The sequence below is a fragment of the Melanostigma gelatinosum genome (assembly GCF_949748355.1).
Source record: "Melanostigma gelatinosum genome assembly, chromosome: 15".
In the NCBI taxonomy this organism is placed as follows: domain Eukaryota; kingdom Metazoa; phylum Chordata; class Actinopteri; order Perciformes; family Zoarcidae; genus Melanostigma; species Melanostigma gelatinosum.
In genome coordinates, this window is record NC_136648.1 from 7250248 (window position 1) to 7270877 (window position 20630).

General features: G+C 42.7%; 1 protein-coding gene across 2 annotated transcripts; it reads left to right on the top strand.

Annotated features, from left to right (window-relative positions):
- The first annotated feature begins 293 nt into the window (after positions 1–293).
- myom1a (myomesin 1a (skelemin)) lies at positions 294–20475 on the top strand. Of its 2 annotated transcripts, XM_079284650.1 has the most exons (38): positions 308–450; positions 1054–1117; positions 1683–1878; positions 4629–4769; positions 4955–5141; positions 5257–5414; positions 5657–5749; positions 5915–6003; positions 6233–6277; positions 6735–6896; positions 7000–7161; positions 7725–7866; positions 8173–8372; positions 8462–8518; positions 8984–9108; positions 9819–10002; positions 10215–10389; positions 10782–10903; positions 11840–12036; positions 12188–12314; positions 12831–13015; positions 13171–13285; positions 13449–13605; positions 13741–13847; positions 14197–14241; positions 14461–14597; positions 14698–14842; positions 15093–15152; positions 15239–15306; positions 15409–15534; positions 16546–16633; positions 16742–16780; positions 17014–17119; positions 18115–18278; positions 18397–18433; positions 18729–18751; positions 19171–19226; positions 19390–20475. In XM_079284650.1, the coding sequence occupies exons 3-38, from the start codon at positions 1736–1738 to the stop codon at positions 19663–19665; spliced, it is 4443 nt and encodes a 1480-aa protein (XP_079140776.1). In that variant the 5' UTR covers positions 308–450; positions 1054–1117; positions 1683–1735; the 3' UTR covers positions 19666–20475. The 2 variants fall into 2 exon arrangements, with proteins under 2 accessions (XP_079140775.1, XP_079140776.1); XM_079284649.1 differs by lacking the exon at positions 1054–1117 and having other exon boundaries at positions 294–450.
- Positions 20476–20630: the final 155 nt, after the last annotated feature.

Consider the following 20630-nt stretch of genomic DNA (forward strand, 5'->3'; position numbering starts at 1 on the left):
GGTCACATGTTGGTGAATTGGCAGGGTTTTGGTTCAGACAAGGAGACCAGAGGCTTTCGTGACTTTTGCACGTCGTCTAAAAGAAGACAAATATTCACTAAATTCAACTGGTGTGTTCGCAGTAGTTCAGCAGGTTTTTAGACCTGCGATCACACACCAGAAATCCCCACACTGACAGCTCGCAGCAGAGGGCCAGGCGAGCCGAGGAGCCTCTGCTGGGCCGTCATGGTCGTCATGGTCTAAATTTAAAGCTGTCCCAGCCTTAAAAGGTCCTGACGGTGTCTTGTGCATTCTGCCGAGTGGCAGCATTATTTTTGTTCCGTGGACTGCCGTCCTGTCCGCTGCCCTCACCCTGCTGCTTCCCCCGGATCTCAACTGGCTTTAGCTCCTTGTTGGAATAGCACACTCTTTCTCTCATTTTCAACTGCTGCGGATTGGTGAATTCTTGTGGTGAGTGATGTATATTTCTTTATGAACAAGTTTGTCTCTAATACTGAGGAGGTTTATGTCATGTGCTCATATTTTTATAATCCTGAATCAGTAAGGCCTGGGGCCTTTCTTTCAACCTCTTTATTGTTGTTATTTGTTTGAATAATGTGATTTAATTCAGATATTTCCTTACTATGTCCCTTACGAACCAGGTTTTGGTCATTTATATCTCCTCGTAGTCTAGACTGCATGTGTCATTGAAGTGAAATGTCATCCTAAAAGTATTGCTAATCTTTCCCATTAACATTCACTGAACCTTAAACGTTTCTATAACTCAGATCTTCTCTTTGTGAACTCTGTGCCCTCATTTCTTACAGTCTTAGTTTATTTTTTGTATCTCTTTACAAATCACACACACACACACACACACACCACATGCTGCCTGTTGTAAGAGTTGCTCAAGGACATAAGTCTATTGTCATAATAAACTGCAGATCTCATAGATCTGAGGAGACGTGATGACGTGGGCCTGTGCCCAGTGTGAGCTGCTCATGTTTTCAAGCTGTGTAACTTGAGCAGCATAGAGTTGAAAATGATTTGTCCGATTGATTGGTGAATCCACAGAAAATATATCTGCAACAATCTTGACAATTAATTCAGTCACAATTCCAGAGATTCCCTCTCAAAGGTGAGTATTTGCTCGTTCTTCATGGCAGCTGAATACCTTTGGGCCTTGGACTTTTGGTCGACCAAAACAAGCAGATTGAATATGTCGACTCTGGCTTCTAGAAATTGTGAGGGGGGGGGGGGGCTTTTTTTAAACTTATAAACCAATTTCACAAACGAAATAATCAACAGCTTTAGTACCTAACAGAGTGTTATAATTACCTTGAATTAAGATATTCCCACACAACGCATCTTTACCTTTGGATGTTCTCATCAGTCGCTGGATTACATCACTCCACGCGTCGTTTTCAATTAAATCACAAGTTCATCACTTCTATAATTCCACCTCTGGAGGTGATTGTCCATTAAATTCGCATATAATCTTCAAAGACACAAAACTAACATGTAGAGTGTAAATCAAATCAATGTTTATTACCGTGCTGCTTCTTAACACGTTAGAAGTAGATCGTAACCAACGCCATCTTAACAACTTCACCATCTCTAATACCTAATCACCATCTCCTGGCTTAAACTAACCCCCAATACAGAAATGTATTTGTAATGATAACAATGAGATTGATTCACAGAGCTGGTTAAGTAAAGAACAGTCAACATATAAGTTGGCGGAGTGACCCTCAGGATGTCAACATCATTACAAGTGACGCAGAAGCTGCAGCAGCAGCAGCAGCAGCAGCAGCATCAGTATGAGAGCAGCTGTTACCTGAGCAGCAAGTCATCTGTCAAACAGCAGTCGTTCTCCACATACAAGACCACCAGCTGTCGGTAAGAGGATGGGATCGACGCAGGCGAAAGATCCAAAATACTTATGAGATGGTTGATGTTTGAAAACTATAATAAAAAAGAATAAAGCTGGGGTTCGCTTAAAGCAACCTGCCGCTTCCATAACTTCGGAAGTGGTGAGCGCATTCAAGCGAACCTCTTTTAAATATTCAACACTGCACTTTGGCATCTGGTGTGAAGTGTGTTCAGCGGCAGCAGCTCAAAGTGTGTGTTTTATGTCGAGCAGCTGCTGACTCTCTACTTGTCTCCAGCTGCTCATACAGTTGATGTTCAACTTTTGATGCTGTCAGGGTTTTGTATTTTTATAAGAACACACATTGTTCTCCTTGAGCCTGTTGCAGAACGGCCCATTTTAAAGTCTTTTGGGCCGAGTTTCAACTCTCACTTCTTAACATGTATCAAACCTCTGTTAATTGTGTTTCTACAAAACTTAAAGCAAGTAATTCCAATGCAATGTCCGAATAATTGAACACACAATTATACAATTATTATTGTTCCAGGAGTTTTAATTCAGTCAAATGTCAAAGTGGTCAAGTCAAGGCTGAAGGGTCTAGTTTAGTCTGGTCCAAGTCTCACGTTGGTAACTGCTAAATACTACGTAGCAATAGTATTGTGCTCATATTTGACAGAAAGAGCACATTATGTTTATTTACTTCAGTCTTAGACTAGCATGGAGCTAATTAGCATCTCCACCTATGAACATATTAAAATACAGGAATCCAAATCCCAGTGAATGCACGAAGACAATAACAACACAGCTGAAACAATTAGTCAGTCAATTAAAAGTTGATCAACAACGTTAAACCAGCAACTATGTTTTATGATGAATTGATCATGAGCATTGCTGATTTTTTCTTTCTTTGTTTTCTACGCTGTTGAATTAAATATCTTTGGTTTTTGAAATGTCGATTGGACAAAATAAGCAACTTGAAGACGTCATCATAGTAAATGCACCGTGCATTTTCACTGCTTTAGCATATTTTAGAGACCAAACCGTTTGATCAGTCAATTGAAGAAGTAGTCAGATTAATATATAATAGAAATAATTGTGATAGAGATACACATGTAGATTTATTTACACTTTCCAGCCTGCACTTTATAAAACTGGTCTGCTGCAGAAATAACCAAGAAAATAATTAAAACGTTCGAACTAACTCGGGGTGAATCTCATGTTTAGTCAGCTTTTACGGTGACATTCTGTGTTAGAATCAAATGGAGCTCGATCAAAGTAAAGTCTGGTCCAACTCCATTGAACACAGCAAACTGAGATTCACTTGTATGTGGTGTCAACACGTAACATTGTCCGAGTCTCTTCGTCCTTCAAGCTGCACAGCTCAGTGTACATGTTGGAACCATGAGCGCGTTCTAAACAGGGGTCAGGGAAGGAATGTCAGCTGTAGCGGATGGCTGCCAGATGTATTCATGGACAGTAAAGCTATTTCTGTCGGCGGGACATGAGACGTTGCCATTAGGCCAACTGTAAAGACAGTACAGAAGTCATGAAGCGGTCGTACGCATGGTCTTAGTCCTAATCGTGGGCCAGTGTCCACATTCACTGGTCAATATGACGAGTCGGTGTTATTCCCTTTAAAGATTTGTAACTACACCTTGTTTCTGTTGGAAAGCTTCCAATTGTTTCTTGTATTATTTAAATCTTGAGACGAACACCTACTTCAGCTTCTCAGACTGCTTTTAGCAGCAGTAAAACTTTGTATCCCTTTTGACTTTCTTATACACTCGACTACCTTTCAACACACCTGGTGAGTCAGCGGTATATGAATAACGTTTTGACAATGCAGAGATCCTCTATGAGACTCTCTCCATCTGTCTGCCTCATGCTGTGCGTTCAGCTCCTTCCATCAACTTGATCCGGAAGAGAGTTAATCAAAGCCACTTCATGCCGCTCCTCCTCCAGGCCCAATGGACAGACCAGGGCAGACTTGGAAGAGATTATGAATGAAAGCAGAGCTTTTAAAATGAACCTTTCCGCCCCGCTGCATATCCACCAGCACCAGTTTCCACTTATAAACCCGGCTGACAATAGAGAGGCCCGAGAGGCTGATCGGTAAATGAGTCAGAGTGCAATATGGGTCAGCTTCCTTCGAGGATGGACAGAAATACATCTTCCGTTTCTCAGTAACGTCTGAACCTGTCTTTATGTAATCAGCACAATTTAGCACTCACGTTTTATAAATGAAGAGGTCAATGTTGAGTGTTTTTTTAATTTTTAGATTTCACAGCAGCTTTGCATTCTTTCTGTTAGGTGTATGTCTTTTTTTTAATCGTTTTTTGAGTGACTTAGTTGTTTCCTAAAACAGCTGGGTGTTGTAATTCGTAGCAAATGTTAATTAAACAAGAACAAAGAGTATATTTGTTGGGGACTGCAGATGAATACACGTTAGTATTATAGCAGCAGAACTGTGTTGATGACATTGACTCAAAATAAACCACAGTGCCGCCTTGTTCATGGCAAAGATGAAACGTGTCGCCCAGTGGACAACAATGGATGTCTATCCTGCAGAGGTATAAGTTATATCAGACTTTGGCTGTACAGACAATACTAACAGTAGGATAAATGCATTGATGGTAATCATAGCATTTAAAAACACAGAGTATTATTCGCCTTATCCTTTAAGACACAATGTATGTCGAAAATAGTTCAACATTTGGAAATACTTTCTGATGTCAGTTGTTGTTTGTAGTGCAAGTGACTGTTGTCTCTCACCTCCAAGCCAGAAGACCACTGTGAAGACACAGAAGGGGCAGGAGGTGTTTAAACTCAGCCCGCTACCCAAGAGAGCCAAACGCACCTACCTGGCGATGGACACGGACAAGGAAATTATCGGCTATGTCATTCCCGTGTTCAGAGCCAAGTGAGTGCGGACGCTGCAAAAACACAACTGATTGGATGTCCTTAAATGCAAAGTAATCGACACCACTGGTGCTGAACATTGATGATGTACATTTTCATTGCAGTTATTGACACTGAATTATATATTTTCCGACCTTACTGTAAGTGTGAACTGCTCTCACGTGTTGGTGGTTTGTTGTCTGCCAGTCATGAGGTTGTTCGCGGTCTGATGGAGGCCCAGGACGAGGAGGTCATGGAGGAGGGCATTAACTATGTGGCCATGAGGAACCTGTTTGTCAGGGAGGCCAGCGAGTCTGTGCACGTTCGAGTGGAGAAGAGAACCAGAACAGCGCGTATCAGGGAATCCGCCGGACGTCTGGTGTTAAACAGGACGGTAAATCCTCATTTCTTTGTGAATTTGCAACAAGGTTGTGTCCATTTTCCAAAAACAATCAGGTCTCTCACATGAGCTTTATATGACAATGTGGTGCTTCACTCTCTCGCTGTAGCTGGAGGAGTGGGCAGAGTTCCGTAAGAAGATGAACCCAGACAGCCTGACACACCTTCCAGAGTTCATCGTCAAGCCCCGCGGACAGACTGTCTGGGAGGGCAAGACTGTCAAGCTGCACTGCACTGTGGCTGGATGGCCTAAGCCCAGGATCGCCTGGTAAGTTCACTGGTCCCCGCCTTCCCTGAGTCACAAGAAAAAAGAGGCTGATGAGAGGCGATCAGTCCTGTGTGTGTCATCGAGAAGTTTCCATCCAAAAGCTCTCGTCATCAGCCAAATCTATTTTCCACTTCCGCGACATGAACACACACACACACACACACACACAGACAGACACAATCCTCTGCAATTACACTTTACAACGGTAAAAATAAACCGTCTGTCTTTCTTCTGTCTTCAAGGTACAAAAACAATGTGGTCATTGATGCCCAGGCCCACCCCGAGAAGTACACAGTCGAGAGCAGTTACAACATGCACTCCCTGGAGATCAAGAAGTAGGTAATCGTTACGCTCACGCGGCGTCAGGTGGAATTAACGAGATGTGCCAAAACATTTACATTTCCCCAAACTCAATGTTTCATGTTGGAAATCATCTGAAGAGTGATGAATGCAAATGAGTTGCCGGCAATTCAGCATGTCTTGCATGTTTTTATTTACAGCTGTGATTTCATCGACACTGCTCAGTATCACGCCTCTGCCCTCAATGTGAAAGGAGAAGCTTCTTCTGTGGCGACTATCGTTGTCAAAAGTAGGTAAACCGTTTCGTCTTGTCCGTCTTCTCTGCAGCTGCTCCCGTCTCCTCCGGTTAGAGGCCAAAGTTTAAAGTAGAGGTTTAGATTTTACACCACTGTAAACACGGTCTTACAGTTGTGTCTGGTCGCGATCTGGTTTTAGATTTTGACTTTTGTTTATTGTTTTATTTGACTGAAGTCTCTTGCTACTGATACAAGATTAATGGACGATATGTTTCTCTGCAGGGTTCCAGGAGGGCGAGGAAGCAGGCCCGCTCGATCCCAAACCACGTGAGTCCACGTGATTAGTTCACTCATCAACATTTTTAGAGACAACAATGGAAAAATGTGAAATGTCAAAAGGCATTGCTCATAGTTACAGACTACAGTCCCCTTCAGCTTCAGTGTTTTAACGTCTTTTTTAGCCAACAAGCTCTAAAAATACAATGCTCAACATCAAATGGCAGACGTACAAAGTTAGTGACTAGCAGCTAAACACAGTTTATTATTTAAAGCTACAGAGCCAGATTTGTTTTACTGAGGAGTTGGTGGAAACCAAAACAGAGCTAAAAGGAGAGTAAATATTGGACTTGCATTCATCAGGTGGAAAAAAACACGGCTTCAATTGAATGATTATGTCATTTACCATGAGGAAATAATATGTTTATGTTGTGTTCCAAAAAGTAGATGAATGCAGGTTTAATGTTTCAACAGTCGTGCTTTTAATTTCTTTATTTTACCTCTGCAGATGGTTTCTGCGCTGAGCATGGCGTCACCTTTCAAACAACCATCATTGATCAATTTGAAGTGGCCTTTGGCAGTGAAGGCGAGACATTGAGTGTGGGCTGCACCGTCATCATTCATCCCACTGTGAAAAAATACCAGCCTGAGGTCGTGTGGTCCAGAAACTGTAAGTAGAGAAAGAACAATGGAAATGGCATTTGAACCTGTTTTAATGAAATCCACTCTATGTAGCCAGTCTCACGTCTTTTGTGTTTGACTACTCCCACCAGCCGTCCCACTGAAGCCCTCTAAATGGGTGCACACCCACTGGTCCGGGCAACGAGCCACCCTCACGCTTGTCCACCTCAACAAGGAAGACGAGGGCATGTACACCCTGCGTGTCAACACCAAATCTGGCTTTGATACCTACTCTGCTTACGTGTATGTCAGAGGTAAGCTTTTTGAGCTTCTTTTGTTTTGCATTTTATTGAAGATTGAATGAATCTATCACGCCACTTACCCTAAAGTCTGCGCTGATGTATGCAGCTTTATGTACAACAGCGGTTTGTGCAAGGTAAAGCAACATATTACAGCTCACCACACAGACCTGGCAGGGAACCATTTAAGTCTGTTGCGTCTTTAAGTGACACAACGCTCTCTATGAGGTGTTTGGTTTCCTCTGAGGAACGCTTCTGTATCTGTCTGCATGTCAGAAAGGTCGCCACAGAGAGTGTGATCTGAAAAGATAATCAGGAGCTTTATGCACAACAGGGAACCTTCAGAATCCCCTTTAATGTTACCAAGATTATATAACCTCGTCTTTCATAGTGCTGCCACCCATGCTGCACTGTAAAGGCGTAAGTAGGTCAGAAAATGGAAACTGAGTATGTAATGGAGATCAGCCTGATTTAGAAACAGCACAACTCACAAGTGTGTGTGTGTGTGTGTGTGTGTGTGTGTGTGTGTGTGTGTGTGTGTGTGTGTGTGTGTGTGTGTGTGTGTCCTGCTATGCCAGATGCCGATGTGGAGGTGGAGGGGGTTCCCGTGGCCCCCCTGGATGTGCGCTGTCATGATGCCAACAAGGACTATGTGGTGGTGACCTGGAAGCAGCCAGCGGTGGAGGGCAGCAGCTCCATCCTGGGATACTACATCGACAGGTTGGACGGCTTCCTTTATTATAGAAATTGTTTGCCGGAGAAATGACGATTTAGATTCATCTTGTTACTTTGGCCGTGATACCCTCCGACATGCAAATACTGGTTTGTTGGATAATTCTGCAGGCACATGGCACATTTCCAAATTCCTCCTATATTTCCGCTAAACTGCCATCTCCACGGATACTAAACTAAACCACCCACATGCGTTCCGAGCGGTCTCTTGCAGCCGTCAGTCAGTCAGTCACTGTGAAATACAGTGTTGCTTGTGGTGTTCAGAAATCTAACTTCCGTGTGTTTTCTATGCAGGTGCGAGGTGGGCACTCACCACTGGGCTCAGTGTAATGACGCCCCAGTGAAGTACGCCCGCTTCCCCGTCACAGGACTGCTGGAGGGGCACTCTTATGTCTTCAGGGTGCGGGCCTTGAACAAGGAAGGAGTCAGCCGTTCATCCCGTGTCTCTGAGGCCGTGGTTGCCATGGATCCGTCCGACAGAGCCCGCCTCAGAGGTGAGAGACACACCGGAGTCCTGCCGGCACACTGCAACAAACAACAACTGCACTTTTTAGAAATACGTATTTTTATTCTTCCCCAACAGCCGGCCCATTGGCTCCTTGGACTGGGATGATCAAGTTCACCGAGGAGGATCCGGCTGGTACGACACTTTTAAACCGTTCTCTCAATGACAGAAGAAAAGAAAACACTGTAATAATGTCAGATAATGTAACTTCCAGATGTGTTGGCAGTTAAAAGTGACATGGGCTTTTATACTGACTAATAGAGCTGGGCATCGAACCTCAATACCTTCTCCGTACTGTCTGAAATGTCTCGGTATTCTCACGTAAAAACTAAAGTATCAAAAGCTCTGATTTAGAGCTGATCTAGTTCACTGATTCTATAGATATTGACAAACCTGAATTAAATATTATTGAGGCCAAGTTCTTGTATGGCCGCGTGTGAGAAAACAGAGAAAAAACATGATAACATTCCTCAAAATAAGGTACTGAAATATTGTTTTGGTATCAGTATGACATGTTTTAGAGCGATAACCTGCCAAAGTGACTTGTACCGACTTTAAGTGCAGTCACCTGTTTGAAGCGACTTCCTCTTGACTCCTCAGTGGGAATCGTCCCCGGAGAACCTTCTGATGTTGTGGTCACTGAGGCCACCAAGAGCTACGTGGTGCTCGCCTGGAAGCCTCCAGTCCAGAGGGGTCATGAAGGAGTGATGTATTACATTGAGAAGGTAAGGTAGACCGGGACGAGTAGTCACCAGCACACATTACCTCATTTTAAGCCACAAGCCAAAAGAGCTCGGGAGTCACTGCTTTAACCTTGATACATCAGTCGGGGCTATTTCATTGTTTTCAATCATTTTGTCTGCGTTAATGGATGTGGCATTCATTTTGGCATGGGTGTGAGTTTGTTTTTTTTGTTTTTTTATTTTGGAAGTTCAACCTCAGCTCCTATAATAAGTCCACAATAAACTCTGGAGCCAACACACACAAAGTGTTTGATGCAGTGCATCAAATTAAATTTAGTTGCTCGTCATTGACATATCCCAGACTGTAAAAAAACAAAAAAACAATCCCGTTAACATTAGGAATGCAGAAAATAATTCAATTTTCAGGTGTTTTTTATTTTTTATACCAGCAGTCACATTATGTAAACAAACTAGAATTTAAAGATTTGTAGTCTGAAAAACTTATGAATATGTGGATGTTATGATCAGGACTGAAGTTGTTCAATTGATTTAACTCAGTAAAAGTGGAAAATAATATTAATATATAATTTTTGTCCCGTAAAGAAATCATAGCACGGGTAAAGACGTGCCTATGGCCTCTTCTAGGTTATTGTTTGATTATATTACGACTGATATGTGATGACTGTTTTGTTTCCTTTGTTTACTGGACAGTGTTATTTACTGACATGTTACTGGCTATCTGTCTACCACAGTGTATCTCAGAGACAGACACCTGGCAGAGGGTGAACACTGGCATGCCGGTCAAGTCTCCCCGCTTTGCCCTGTTTGACCTGGCAGAGGGCAAATCCTACAGCTTCCGCGTGCGCTGCTGCAACTCCGCCGGCGTGAGCGAGCCCTCTGTATCCACAGGAGTGATCACGGTCGGAGATAAACTGGGTGAGCTGGCAAGACCTGCATCTACATCTAAGGTGTTACATGTCATGATATCACTAACTTATTGTCAAGCCGTATTTCCTCTTCAGTTAGTTTAGAGACCGCTGGTCCTTCCTGCGTTATGTTATGTCTGATCCCAATCCACGACGTCCCCAATTTGCTCACTGTAATTAGTCTTACTTGCTTTCTGTCTTCCATGTTTTCTTTCTTAACAGACCTGCCCCCAGTTCCGGGCAATCTAGTGGCCACCAGGAACACCGACACCTCAGTGGTGGTCTTCTGGGGGGCCTCTAAGGATGTTAAATACCTGTCCGGCTACTATATTGAATACAGCGTGGTGGGCACCGATGAGTGGATGCCTTGCAACAACAAACCTGTCAAGCAGACCAGGTATGTACAGTTAAAGAAAAGGCCTTTGACCATGAAAGGGGGCTAATGCTTCATAAAATGAATACATGTTTTTTTTTTTTCCTGTGCTTTAATGTAAAGCCTTTCTAGAACTAAAAGTGCAATCTTTTTATTGTCTTTTAGTTTTGCAGTTGTGTTAATATAGCAACTCCTCAATAGGGACATGTTTGTCTTTGTTCAACCTCAGCTCCTGTAATAAGTCTATAATAAGCTGTGTAGCAAAAGCACATATGTCCCCATATGTCCCTATTTAGACCCATTTAAACCAACGTTTCTTTTATCCCACAGTCGATACAGCGTACCATCCCACATCCTATCATTCTATTAGTTGAAGATAATCAGACTCTTCACACTTTGGTCTGAACTGCTTTCAGGTTCGTGTGCCATGGCCTGACCACCGGGTCAAACTGCGTGTTCAGGGTCAAAGCAGTCAACGCTGCTGGATACAGCCAGAGCTCCTCCAATTCTGATGCCGTGGTCGTGCAGGCTGCCATCTGTGAGTGTCCTCTCAACTCCTCCCCATTATTCACTTTGCCTGTAGCAGCCAAGCTGCACTCTCTCTCCGTCTGCTCCTTCCTCCCAGCTATTTTTAAACATTCATGTGTCCAGGGAATGGTCGCTGAGAATGTACACTCATATTGGCTTCAACACATTCACACACACGACCTGGAGCCCTCTGCTGTGACCATCTTAACTCATCTTTGTTCATGAAATAACCTTCATCGTCGCTTATTTTCCTTTTCCTAACCAAACATTTGTAACCGTTATTCTCAGTTACTTTACAGATATTATGTCAGATTCTCTTCAGATCAGCTGCCCAAATATCTTCTCTATTTCTTGTATATCTAGAGTTTAATGAATGTTTATATGTGGCTGCTGGTTGATGTATTTGCACGAGCCTGCCTCACTTATCATCACTAACACTGGATTATGCCAGTTTGCTGTCAAGTTCCCCTTTCCTTCATCTTTTAGAGACAAAGTCAAATAAAACCGTAGATAATGCTTTACAATGCGTTTGCTTGATGCAGGTATTGATTTCTGTTTCGATTTGTTTTTGCTTGAGTTCTGTTTTGCTTTTTGCCAAGGTGAAGGCTAAAGCATTGTGTTCTTAAAGAGCATGAGCCTAATGAGCGACTCGTCTGGCTTTCGGAGATTTTCGTAGCGTGAAAGTTATCCTGCTTCTGGCCTCGAGTGTAAGTACTTTATCTTGTGTGTCCAAAGCATGGAGCATGTTCAACCGTACACTAATGAGAACTAAGATCTATGCAATATTTGGGTAATATGCCAGGCCATCTGTATGCGATCATGTACAGGATTACATTTTTCATGAAAGGGAAAACAAAGAAATAGTGTCTGAATAGCTGAAAATGAACTTCTTTAACACACTTCATCATTTCTTTTCTCGTATAATAAATAAAAACCTTTTCCGCAGCCGTCCCTGGAAAGGCTACTGGTGTGACCCAGCTGGAGGCTGTAAAGGACTACATGATGCTGGCCTGGACCGAGCCTGCTAGCAAAGGAGGAGCAGATGTCAGGGGATACTTTGTGGACTACAGGACTGTGAAGGGAGGCGTTGTTGGACAATGGCATGAAATGAACCTCAAGGCATTGACTACGACCTCCTATAAAGTAAGTTTGCTCATTTCAGACACCCGTGGATCAAATTTCCGATTAAATTGTTTTGGCTTTTCTAAGAATAAAGGAAACGCAATGTCATCATTCACCGCAGGTATTGTAATCTTCTCTGATTTCTCAGTATCTGCATTTTTGTGTATTTTAGGCTGAGAACCTGAAGGAGAACATCTTCTACCAGTTCCAGGTGCGCACTATGAACATGGCAGGTGTGAGTAAAGCCTCTGTGTCCACTTCGGCTCTGGAGTGCAAGGAGTATACCCTCACTGTGGCAGGTACGAGAGACAACATGCTCACCAAAACGTTGGGTCAGTAGATACAAGAGAGGAAACAATTCGATGATTATTCGACGAGCAGATTGACAGACAAGTAATTGGCAACTATTGATGATCAATTTATCTTTTTCAGCTATTTTTAAGTAAAAACAAGATTAACAGAGACAGGGCCAAACAAATGTTAAAACAATAGTCAGTTACCTCACTTTGTATTGTCCACAATACATTTCAGAGACAGGAATAGCCTGTTCATGGGATCATCAGAATACATTTAAAAATGTATTATATACTTTAAAAAACAATGTAACCTGCAATCCATGCCAATAAATATATTTAAATTATAAAAATACAGTATAAATGACTTGCAAGTACATTTGATGTTTGTCTAAAAATACACATGGATTTGTATTCCTTTCTTGAAGAGCTCACTGTCTTGAAAATCTTTGTCGAATATATTTTCTTCACAGCGTTTCGTTACAGCGTGTTTGAGAACATTATCTCTATTTCTGCTCCAAGGTCCTCCCGTTGCCCTTCATATGCTGGAGGTCCGTGACACCTCCGCCGTGGTCCTGTGGGAGCCGCCTGCATTCGATGGCCGCACTCCTGTCAATGGCTACTATTTGGACGTCAAGGTGGCCTCTGCCGGAGAGGAAGGCTGGAAGGCTGCTCACGAAAAGGCCAACAAGATGAAACACATGAAGGTGAGGGTGATGAACAGATTGTTTTACTGGATCTGTACTGAAATACAGTTGTTTACCTTTTGAACAACATGTGTGCACCTCCATGTGATGTATGCATCATGAGGACGGCGTTCTTTTAACCATCCATCCCCTCGACTCCTGTCCTGCCGATTCAGGTGACGGGGCTGAAGTCGGGTTCATCCTACGTCTTCCGTGTGCGTGCTCAAAATCTTGCTGGAGTTGGAAAGCCCTCAGCAGTCTTAGGTCCAATCCTGGCCCAGACTCGCCCTGGTGAGTGTGATTGTTATGTAACTCACACATTCAGTTGCATGGTGCTCCTACGCAGGTCTGGAAGAGTCGGGAAAATGTCTATTTCTCAAGACTAATAGATGAATAAACTTTTTGTCGAGCTCAGTGATGCACACACTGTAACCATTTGCTCTCCTTTCCTCAGGCACCAAAGACATTTATGTGGACGTTGATGATGACGGTGTGATCTCTATGATCTTTGAGTGCTCTGAGATGAAGGAGGGCTCTGAGTTTGTTTGGTCCAAGAATTACAAGACTATGACAGACACCTCTCGCCTGACTATTATCACTGAAAAGGGCAGGTAAGTGTCCTTTAGGTTCAGATGCAACGCACAGGGACCAAATTGACGCTCTCGCTCTTGTTCCAGGCTTGTGTGCAAAGGCAATGTTTTCCTCACACCTTGCCCCCCCCCTCCTCCACGTGTCCTCATCTCCAGGTCCAGAGCTATCTTCAACAGTCCCTCCCTGGAGGATCTGGGCACCTTCTCCTGTATGGTCACCAACACTGACGGCTTCTCCTCCAGCTACACACTCACAGAGGAGGGTGAGTCAGCCCACACTGTTGGCATCGCGGCTCCTGTGCTCTTGAAACTTGATTTACTTGTTGTTTGTTTGGGTGACGTTCGTACTGAAGTTGTGAGGAGGGCTTGAAGGACTGTCTCTGTCATCCTGTTTCAACAGCTGCATCAAATTGACCTCTGTTACACTCTGGTGTGTATGTGTGTTTGTCTGGAAAGTTGCCTCAAATTATTCAGTCAAAGTTGTTGTACTTGATAGTGAGTATTTTTGTAATAATCTGCTCTTACAAAATACTGTCAGGCTAGTAGTGGAGGAGTTGATGCTGAAGGGTTTTGACATTGACCCGTTTTGTTGTTGTTGTTGTCACTTGACAGGTCTCAACCGTCTTCTGGACATCAGCCATGACCACAAGTTCCCTGGTGAATGTCCCACCACGTCACATGAACTGCGAACACCACGTTTTCTTACATCACTTATCAAGACGTTAGATTTTATTTATCAAGTGCAGATACAGTTTTTAGATATAGTTGAGGAATTAGAATAACCATCAATGCGCTCCATAAACACAGGTGTCCCTCAGAAATTGCATTTACCAAGCCTTTGTTGCTTACATGATTCAAAAATGTGTTTTGTATCAGTTATTCCCTTCAAGAGTGAAGTGGCCATGGAGCTGCTGGAGAAGGGTCGCGTGCGTTTCTGGACTCAGGTGGAGAAATGCACTTCGGCCTGCCAAGTGGAGTATGTCTTCAATGATGTCATCGTTACTCAGGGAAAGGTAGGCATCATGACTTGCTGCCATGTCGTCCTAGTTCTAGTTGGAAATCGTCTTCCACAAACTGATCCATCGCGGCTTCTCTGTGTGTTTCTGCATCCAGAAATACACAATGAACTTCGACAAGTCCACCGGCATCATTGAAATGTTCATGGACTCTCTGGAGGTCAGCGATGAGGGAACGTTCACCTTTAACCTGGTGGATGGCAAGGCAAAGGGTGCAACCAGTCTGGTGCTCATTGGAGATGGTAAGTCCTCAAATGCAGTTTTTACTTCCATGTATATATTCACAGATCTTCCATTGTATTCGTTTGAATTGTGGAGATGGAATAGACACCCCAACCAACAGATTACCTTTGAAGCTGAAAGCCGTTCTCTCCTGCGTGTGTTGCATGAGCTGCAGTTAAAGTATGTCTCCATCGAGGGGCAGCAGAAGACCACCCTTCCTCACTGTCATGTCTGTCAGCTGATTTTTCTGATGCACTTCTTGCTACACAGAGTTCAGGGAGCTTCAAAAGAAATCTGGATTTGAGAGGGCAGAATGGGTCAGGAAACAAGGTACGGGATCTAACTTTTCCTCTACACAAGTTGAACACTAATTGCACAAGTATGTTTAGTAATCATTTCTCATCAACTCTCCACAGGTCCTCACTTTGTCGAGTACCTTGGGTTCACTGTTACTCCAGAATGTAATGTGCTGTTGAAATGCAAGGTAAGGAAAGCGACTGTAAATAGCCGTGCTGTTTAATGAGCATCGCAAATGGTTGCATTAGGCGACATTACTTAATCCCGTCTCTCTTCGTTCCCTCCACAGATAGGAAATGTCAGACCAGAGACTGAGATCACCTGGTCTAAGGACAGCATTGAGATTGCAGAGGGTGATGAGGACGCTAAGAAAATCGAAAGAAAGGACAGCGAACTGACCTTTAATATCGGAAAGGTCAGCCCATTAGACCGAGGCTGTACATTGTGATGAGTCGTGAGCTTTATGAGCATAGAGCTAAAAGCGTTGCTTCTGATGCAGCTGTGCTTCCATCGTAGACCTAGACGAGATGCTACGCTGCCAACCATCCCTCTCTGACACACAGAATCAGAAATGATGAAACACTTTTTAAAATGTTCACGTTCCCGAGTCCTGCTGGAGTGCTGCTGGAGTCAGCACGTCAGCATGTCGTACGTGGGAGTTGGAGTAGACGTATTGGGTACAACTGACTCTATTTTGGAGCTCTTGCCTTAAATTCTTATTCTGATATTGTACATTTTGATATTATAGACTTAATGGTCATGCTTTTCAACATTTATGCCATACAGTGTAAATACACTATATGGTTTATCTGTGTGATTCATTCATAAACACTTTCTGACACTCTATTCAATTTAACTCCTCTGGCCAATTTACTCAAACATTTTAAAACTGGAAAGCTGTTTTTTTTTATGGTATTCAGGGCCAATGCAGTTATATTGATGTTTCAAGGTACCTGTAAACATCACTCATAAAGAGAGGGTTGGTGTCATTGCATGAGCTCAGGAGAGGTGGCCTGTCCATCGCCACTCCTGTCAGCCGCACTCGCATCAACTGGCTTATGTGTCTGATTCACAGAGAGTTATTAAGCAGAAGAAACCGAAAAACAAAAGAAGGAAAAAATCCAACTGCAGAGGACATTCCCCCGCCGCCAAGACCCAAAGTCTGGACATAGTCCTTGCTGCCATAAGTTCGATACTTTTTCTGTGTGTCCTCCACGTCTCACCTTTTTCATGTTTCCCTTTTAACGCCTGCAGCATCCCGGGGCAGGAGAAAAGCTTGCTTTTTCTGCCTAGTGTGTCTCTGTCTGACCGTTCTACCGGCTATTATATGTCCCAAGATCTATACTGTATATCCCTCTGTTTGATTTAGAAGGTAATTCATGGCATGGCTCCAGGATACTAAAATTGCTTTTACTTCAAACTCTAGATCTCCAAGGCGGATGCAGGTACTTACGATGTCTTCCTGAGGGACGACAGAGGCAGAGATACGAGCGTCTTCAATCTGACTGACGCAGGTAAAGTCTCTTTCGTGAATTTTGTGAGTTGAAAAAGTGGTGCAGTCAGTCTTGCACAAAATAAAGGTGATTCATTTCTGTTCGCATCCTTTTTTTTTTAATCCCCAGGATACCAAGCTGTAATGAATGAGCTGTTCAGGGTTATTGGTGAGTCATTAAACGTCACGCTTCAAGCAGCAATAAGGCAAAACTCACTCGAAAAACACCAGCAGAATGTGCACATGTATAGTATTCTCCCACTGCGTGAACTATTAAAAGCTAGACTGAAACATTTAATGATTTGAAATATATACTTATTTAATTCATATTAAATGATATACCATGACTCCACATGGTTTCCATCGCATGGAGAGAAACACCTTTCATTCTCTTCCCTCCAGCCAACTCCTCCTCTGATATCAAAGTCACCAGTACTGAACATGGCATCATCCTCTACTCCATGGTCACATATTACAATGAGGAGCAGCGTGTTGGTTGGCTCCACAAGTATGTAAACACAACCTCATTCACCACATTTGGCATCCTTTTCTATCTCCCGTCTGGCATACACATGTGCACTTGTCTTGAAATAGACAGACACAGACAAGTATGAACACAACCCGTACAAAGTGTGTAGGTTCATGCAAATGTTACTAAACTTGGATCCTGAGTTAAAAATAAATCAAAAAATACGCCTGTATTTACACGATGTGAAATAATTTCACCGCTGTTATCAAAGAGTTGCTTTGCTTCATTTTTCTTTCTTTTTTTATCAGGGACAACACAAGTTAACACGATGTAAATCAATGCTAATTTTCCACTACAGTTTTTGTGTGGGTTGATGTTCTACATTAAAATAAAAGAAGATGTAGAAAAATCAGACAGAACAACATCAAAGCACACTGCAAAGAAAACCCAGCAAAATCAATTCAAATACAGACAACTTTACAATAGACTAAACATCCGAAAGGACTAAAAAGGTTTATTGTCAACAAGGAAGTGTGAAGCACAAATGATGTCAAATATCATGTTTGAATAGTTCTTTCTTCAAATCCAAGTCTCTAAAATGAGTTTGCAGTGTGTTCCAGCCATGTGATGCTCGGACAGAAACGGCTTTTTGTCAAAGGCCTTCAAATGTGTCAAATCTCAAAGGGCTTTAGGGTGGATTTACATGTCTGTAACCAATTAGTAAAGAGATTGAGGGAGAATCATTACATTCATAATCATTTTTTTGCCCAGTTCCAAAGCTAATTATTTTCTGGTGACTAATATCGCACCGTATAATTGTCAGTCTCTGTGCATAATCTTCTCACAAACCATATGTCAACAATCCACAGATGGGGACAAAATCTCACCAACTGCTACTGGTGCAGGTCACGTGTGTCAGATCTCTCACTTTGGTATTATACAAGGATGACTGTGCAGACTCTCCTGTCTGAATCTTGCATTTCAGTGCACAGACCAGCTTTAATTGATCTCTGTGTTACCCATTTCTCCATTAGAGATTCGAAGATTGCCGCCTCAGAGAGAGTTAAGTCTGGATTCACAGGGGAGCAGCTTTGGCTTAAGATCAATGAGCCCACTGAGAAGGACAACGGCAAATACACCATGGACGTCTTCGATGGCAAGGACGGTGTGAAGAGAGTCTTCGATCTGACTGGCAAGGGTGAGAGGAACTTTTAAAGTCAAGGGAGATGCTGGATGTTGTGCTGGAAAGTCCCATTTACGTTGGCTATTTTGTATCTTACTATTCATAATACTATGTTGATCTTCTTCTGGTGCAGCATGGCAAGAGGCATTTGAAGAATTCCAAAGGCTCAAGTAAGTAAATAAACTCATCTGACTCAATTCTTCCGTTGTGTAACTCTGTCAGAAGAGGATGTTTACGCAAAGAAATACTTACTGTCATCACAAACTTAAAATAGTCTCGATGTACTTTGTGACTTCTTTCGGAGGCACTCGAAATATATTTCCTGGAATTGTATGGCTTTTAGAATACAAAATGTGTGCAATCTTTCTGCCCTGTGATATCATTTTAAGATGCTTCTGACAATGTCCGTCTCCTTCCTTCCTTCCTTCCTTCCTTCCTTCCTTCCTTCCTTCCCTCCCTTCGCAGGGCGGCAGCAATCGCCGAGAGAAGTAAGTGGTTGTTAATTCTGGGTTCCTCCCATGAGACGTGATGTAACATTTCCTTGGCCGTAAAAGCTATTTCAGTTTTACTATCATTTTCAACTTGGGTTCAGTGGTATTAAAGATGCACGAGTGTGTTGCTCAACTTATTGTCAAGATCTCATTCAAGGGAAATAGTTTTCCAGGAGATTTAAGTCACTATATTTCTTGAAGAAAGGACATTTCCATCCAAAACTTATTTAAAATATCAATAATGCACAGAGTAGAGTTCAAATATTGTAATAGGTTTTTATGAAGGCTGGTTCACTTCCCAGTTCAGTCAGTTGTGGTTGATATTATGTTGTCAACAGGCAACTGCGCCACAGGCTGACTGACTGACTGATGGTTGACATTTGCTTCTTGGCTCACTCTTTGTGTTTCTTGTTTAGATCGCGCTCGTGTTGTTGGAGGCTTGCCAGATGTGGTTGCGATCCAAGAGGGCAAGGTAAATACATTTGATATTCAGCGTGTTAATACACTCTCTGTCTCACCTTCCTCTTTCTTTTTTCGTTATCTCATTGATTGGAGCGTCTCTCTCCTCTGAACTCTGTGCAATCCAGATTCCTATGACACACATTAAACCTCTGAAATCCTCTCATTCCCTTCAGTGCCTGAACCTGACTGGCAATGTCTGGGGCGAGCCCGCACCTGAGGTGAGCTGGAGGAAGAACGACAAGGAGCTGGTGTCTGATGAGCGCCACAAACTCAAGTTCGAGGCAGGCAAGTTTGCCAGCATCATAATCACCGCCGTCACCACGGCTGACTCTGGCAAATACGCCCTCGTGGTCAAGAACAAGTACGGCACAGAGGCTGGAGAGTTCACCATCAGCGTCTACAACCCAGACGATGAGAAGAGCAAGGAGGGGAAGACTGTAATGAAATAAGGCAGAAAAGATGAAGGACTGGGCTATCTCCAAAGCATTTTTACCCCGGCACATGCCGGTGCACTGAGCAGTTTAAATAAATGATTCATAAAGCTGCTTCCTCGTGCCTCTTACATGTGCTGGGCTAAAGAGCTTTGGGCATTGCTTGTCACGGAGGAAAACAATGAATGTGATACAGAGAAGGAAATAGTGTGCTTAGTAGTTGCTTGACTTGTCTTCTGTCACTTCTAAACAGTAAATGTAATGTTGAATCATTAATCTTTGTTTTAGCAATGAAGGCCAGCAAAACAAAACACAGTTTTATTAAAACTATTACAGTATTACATCTGGAAAACCTTTGACCTCTGAAACCGAGTCAAGTTATGCAATGTAAAAAAAAAAAATGGGAAAAAAAAAAAAAACTGATGTCATGAACTTCCTACCAGCTACTTGCTTCTTATTGTGAGAGATTGGAAGAAAGGTGTCAGTGGATATGTCACATGCTTCACGTGTAGAGCTCTTGGTGTCTATTTAAACTGGTATTATGTTTAAATAGTACTGTGTGCATGTGTGTTATTCGTCGTTGATATACTGTTTGCAAGCTTCTAGAAAAGTTTGTAGGAGAGGAGGAGCAGGTAAACCCTGATGTTGAGCAGAATAGATCCGTTTAAACGTTGGAATGTTGTATTTCCAGTCCAATATAATGAAAACCAAAAGCTAAATTGCTCTGCAGCATTGTTGGGCTGTGTGTCTAATTGACAAGTTAAACATACGACTGTTTTCCCTTCAGGTCACTCCTTGTAATAAAGGCACCCATGCTTTGGAGAGGTTTCCCTTTGTCTTTATATCATTTCCCATATTAAAAGTTAATTTATTGAGGAAAAATGCCTTCATTAGAGTTAAATACTTTAATTTGCAGCAAGCTCAAGAGTTTGGGTTATTAATGATGGCCTATTGGAAAACAGCTGCTGGAAGGGTGGCATCTC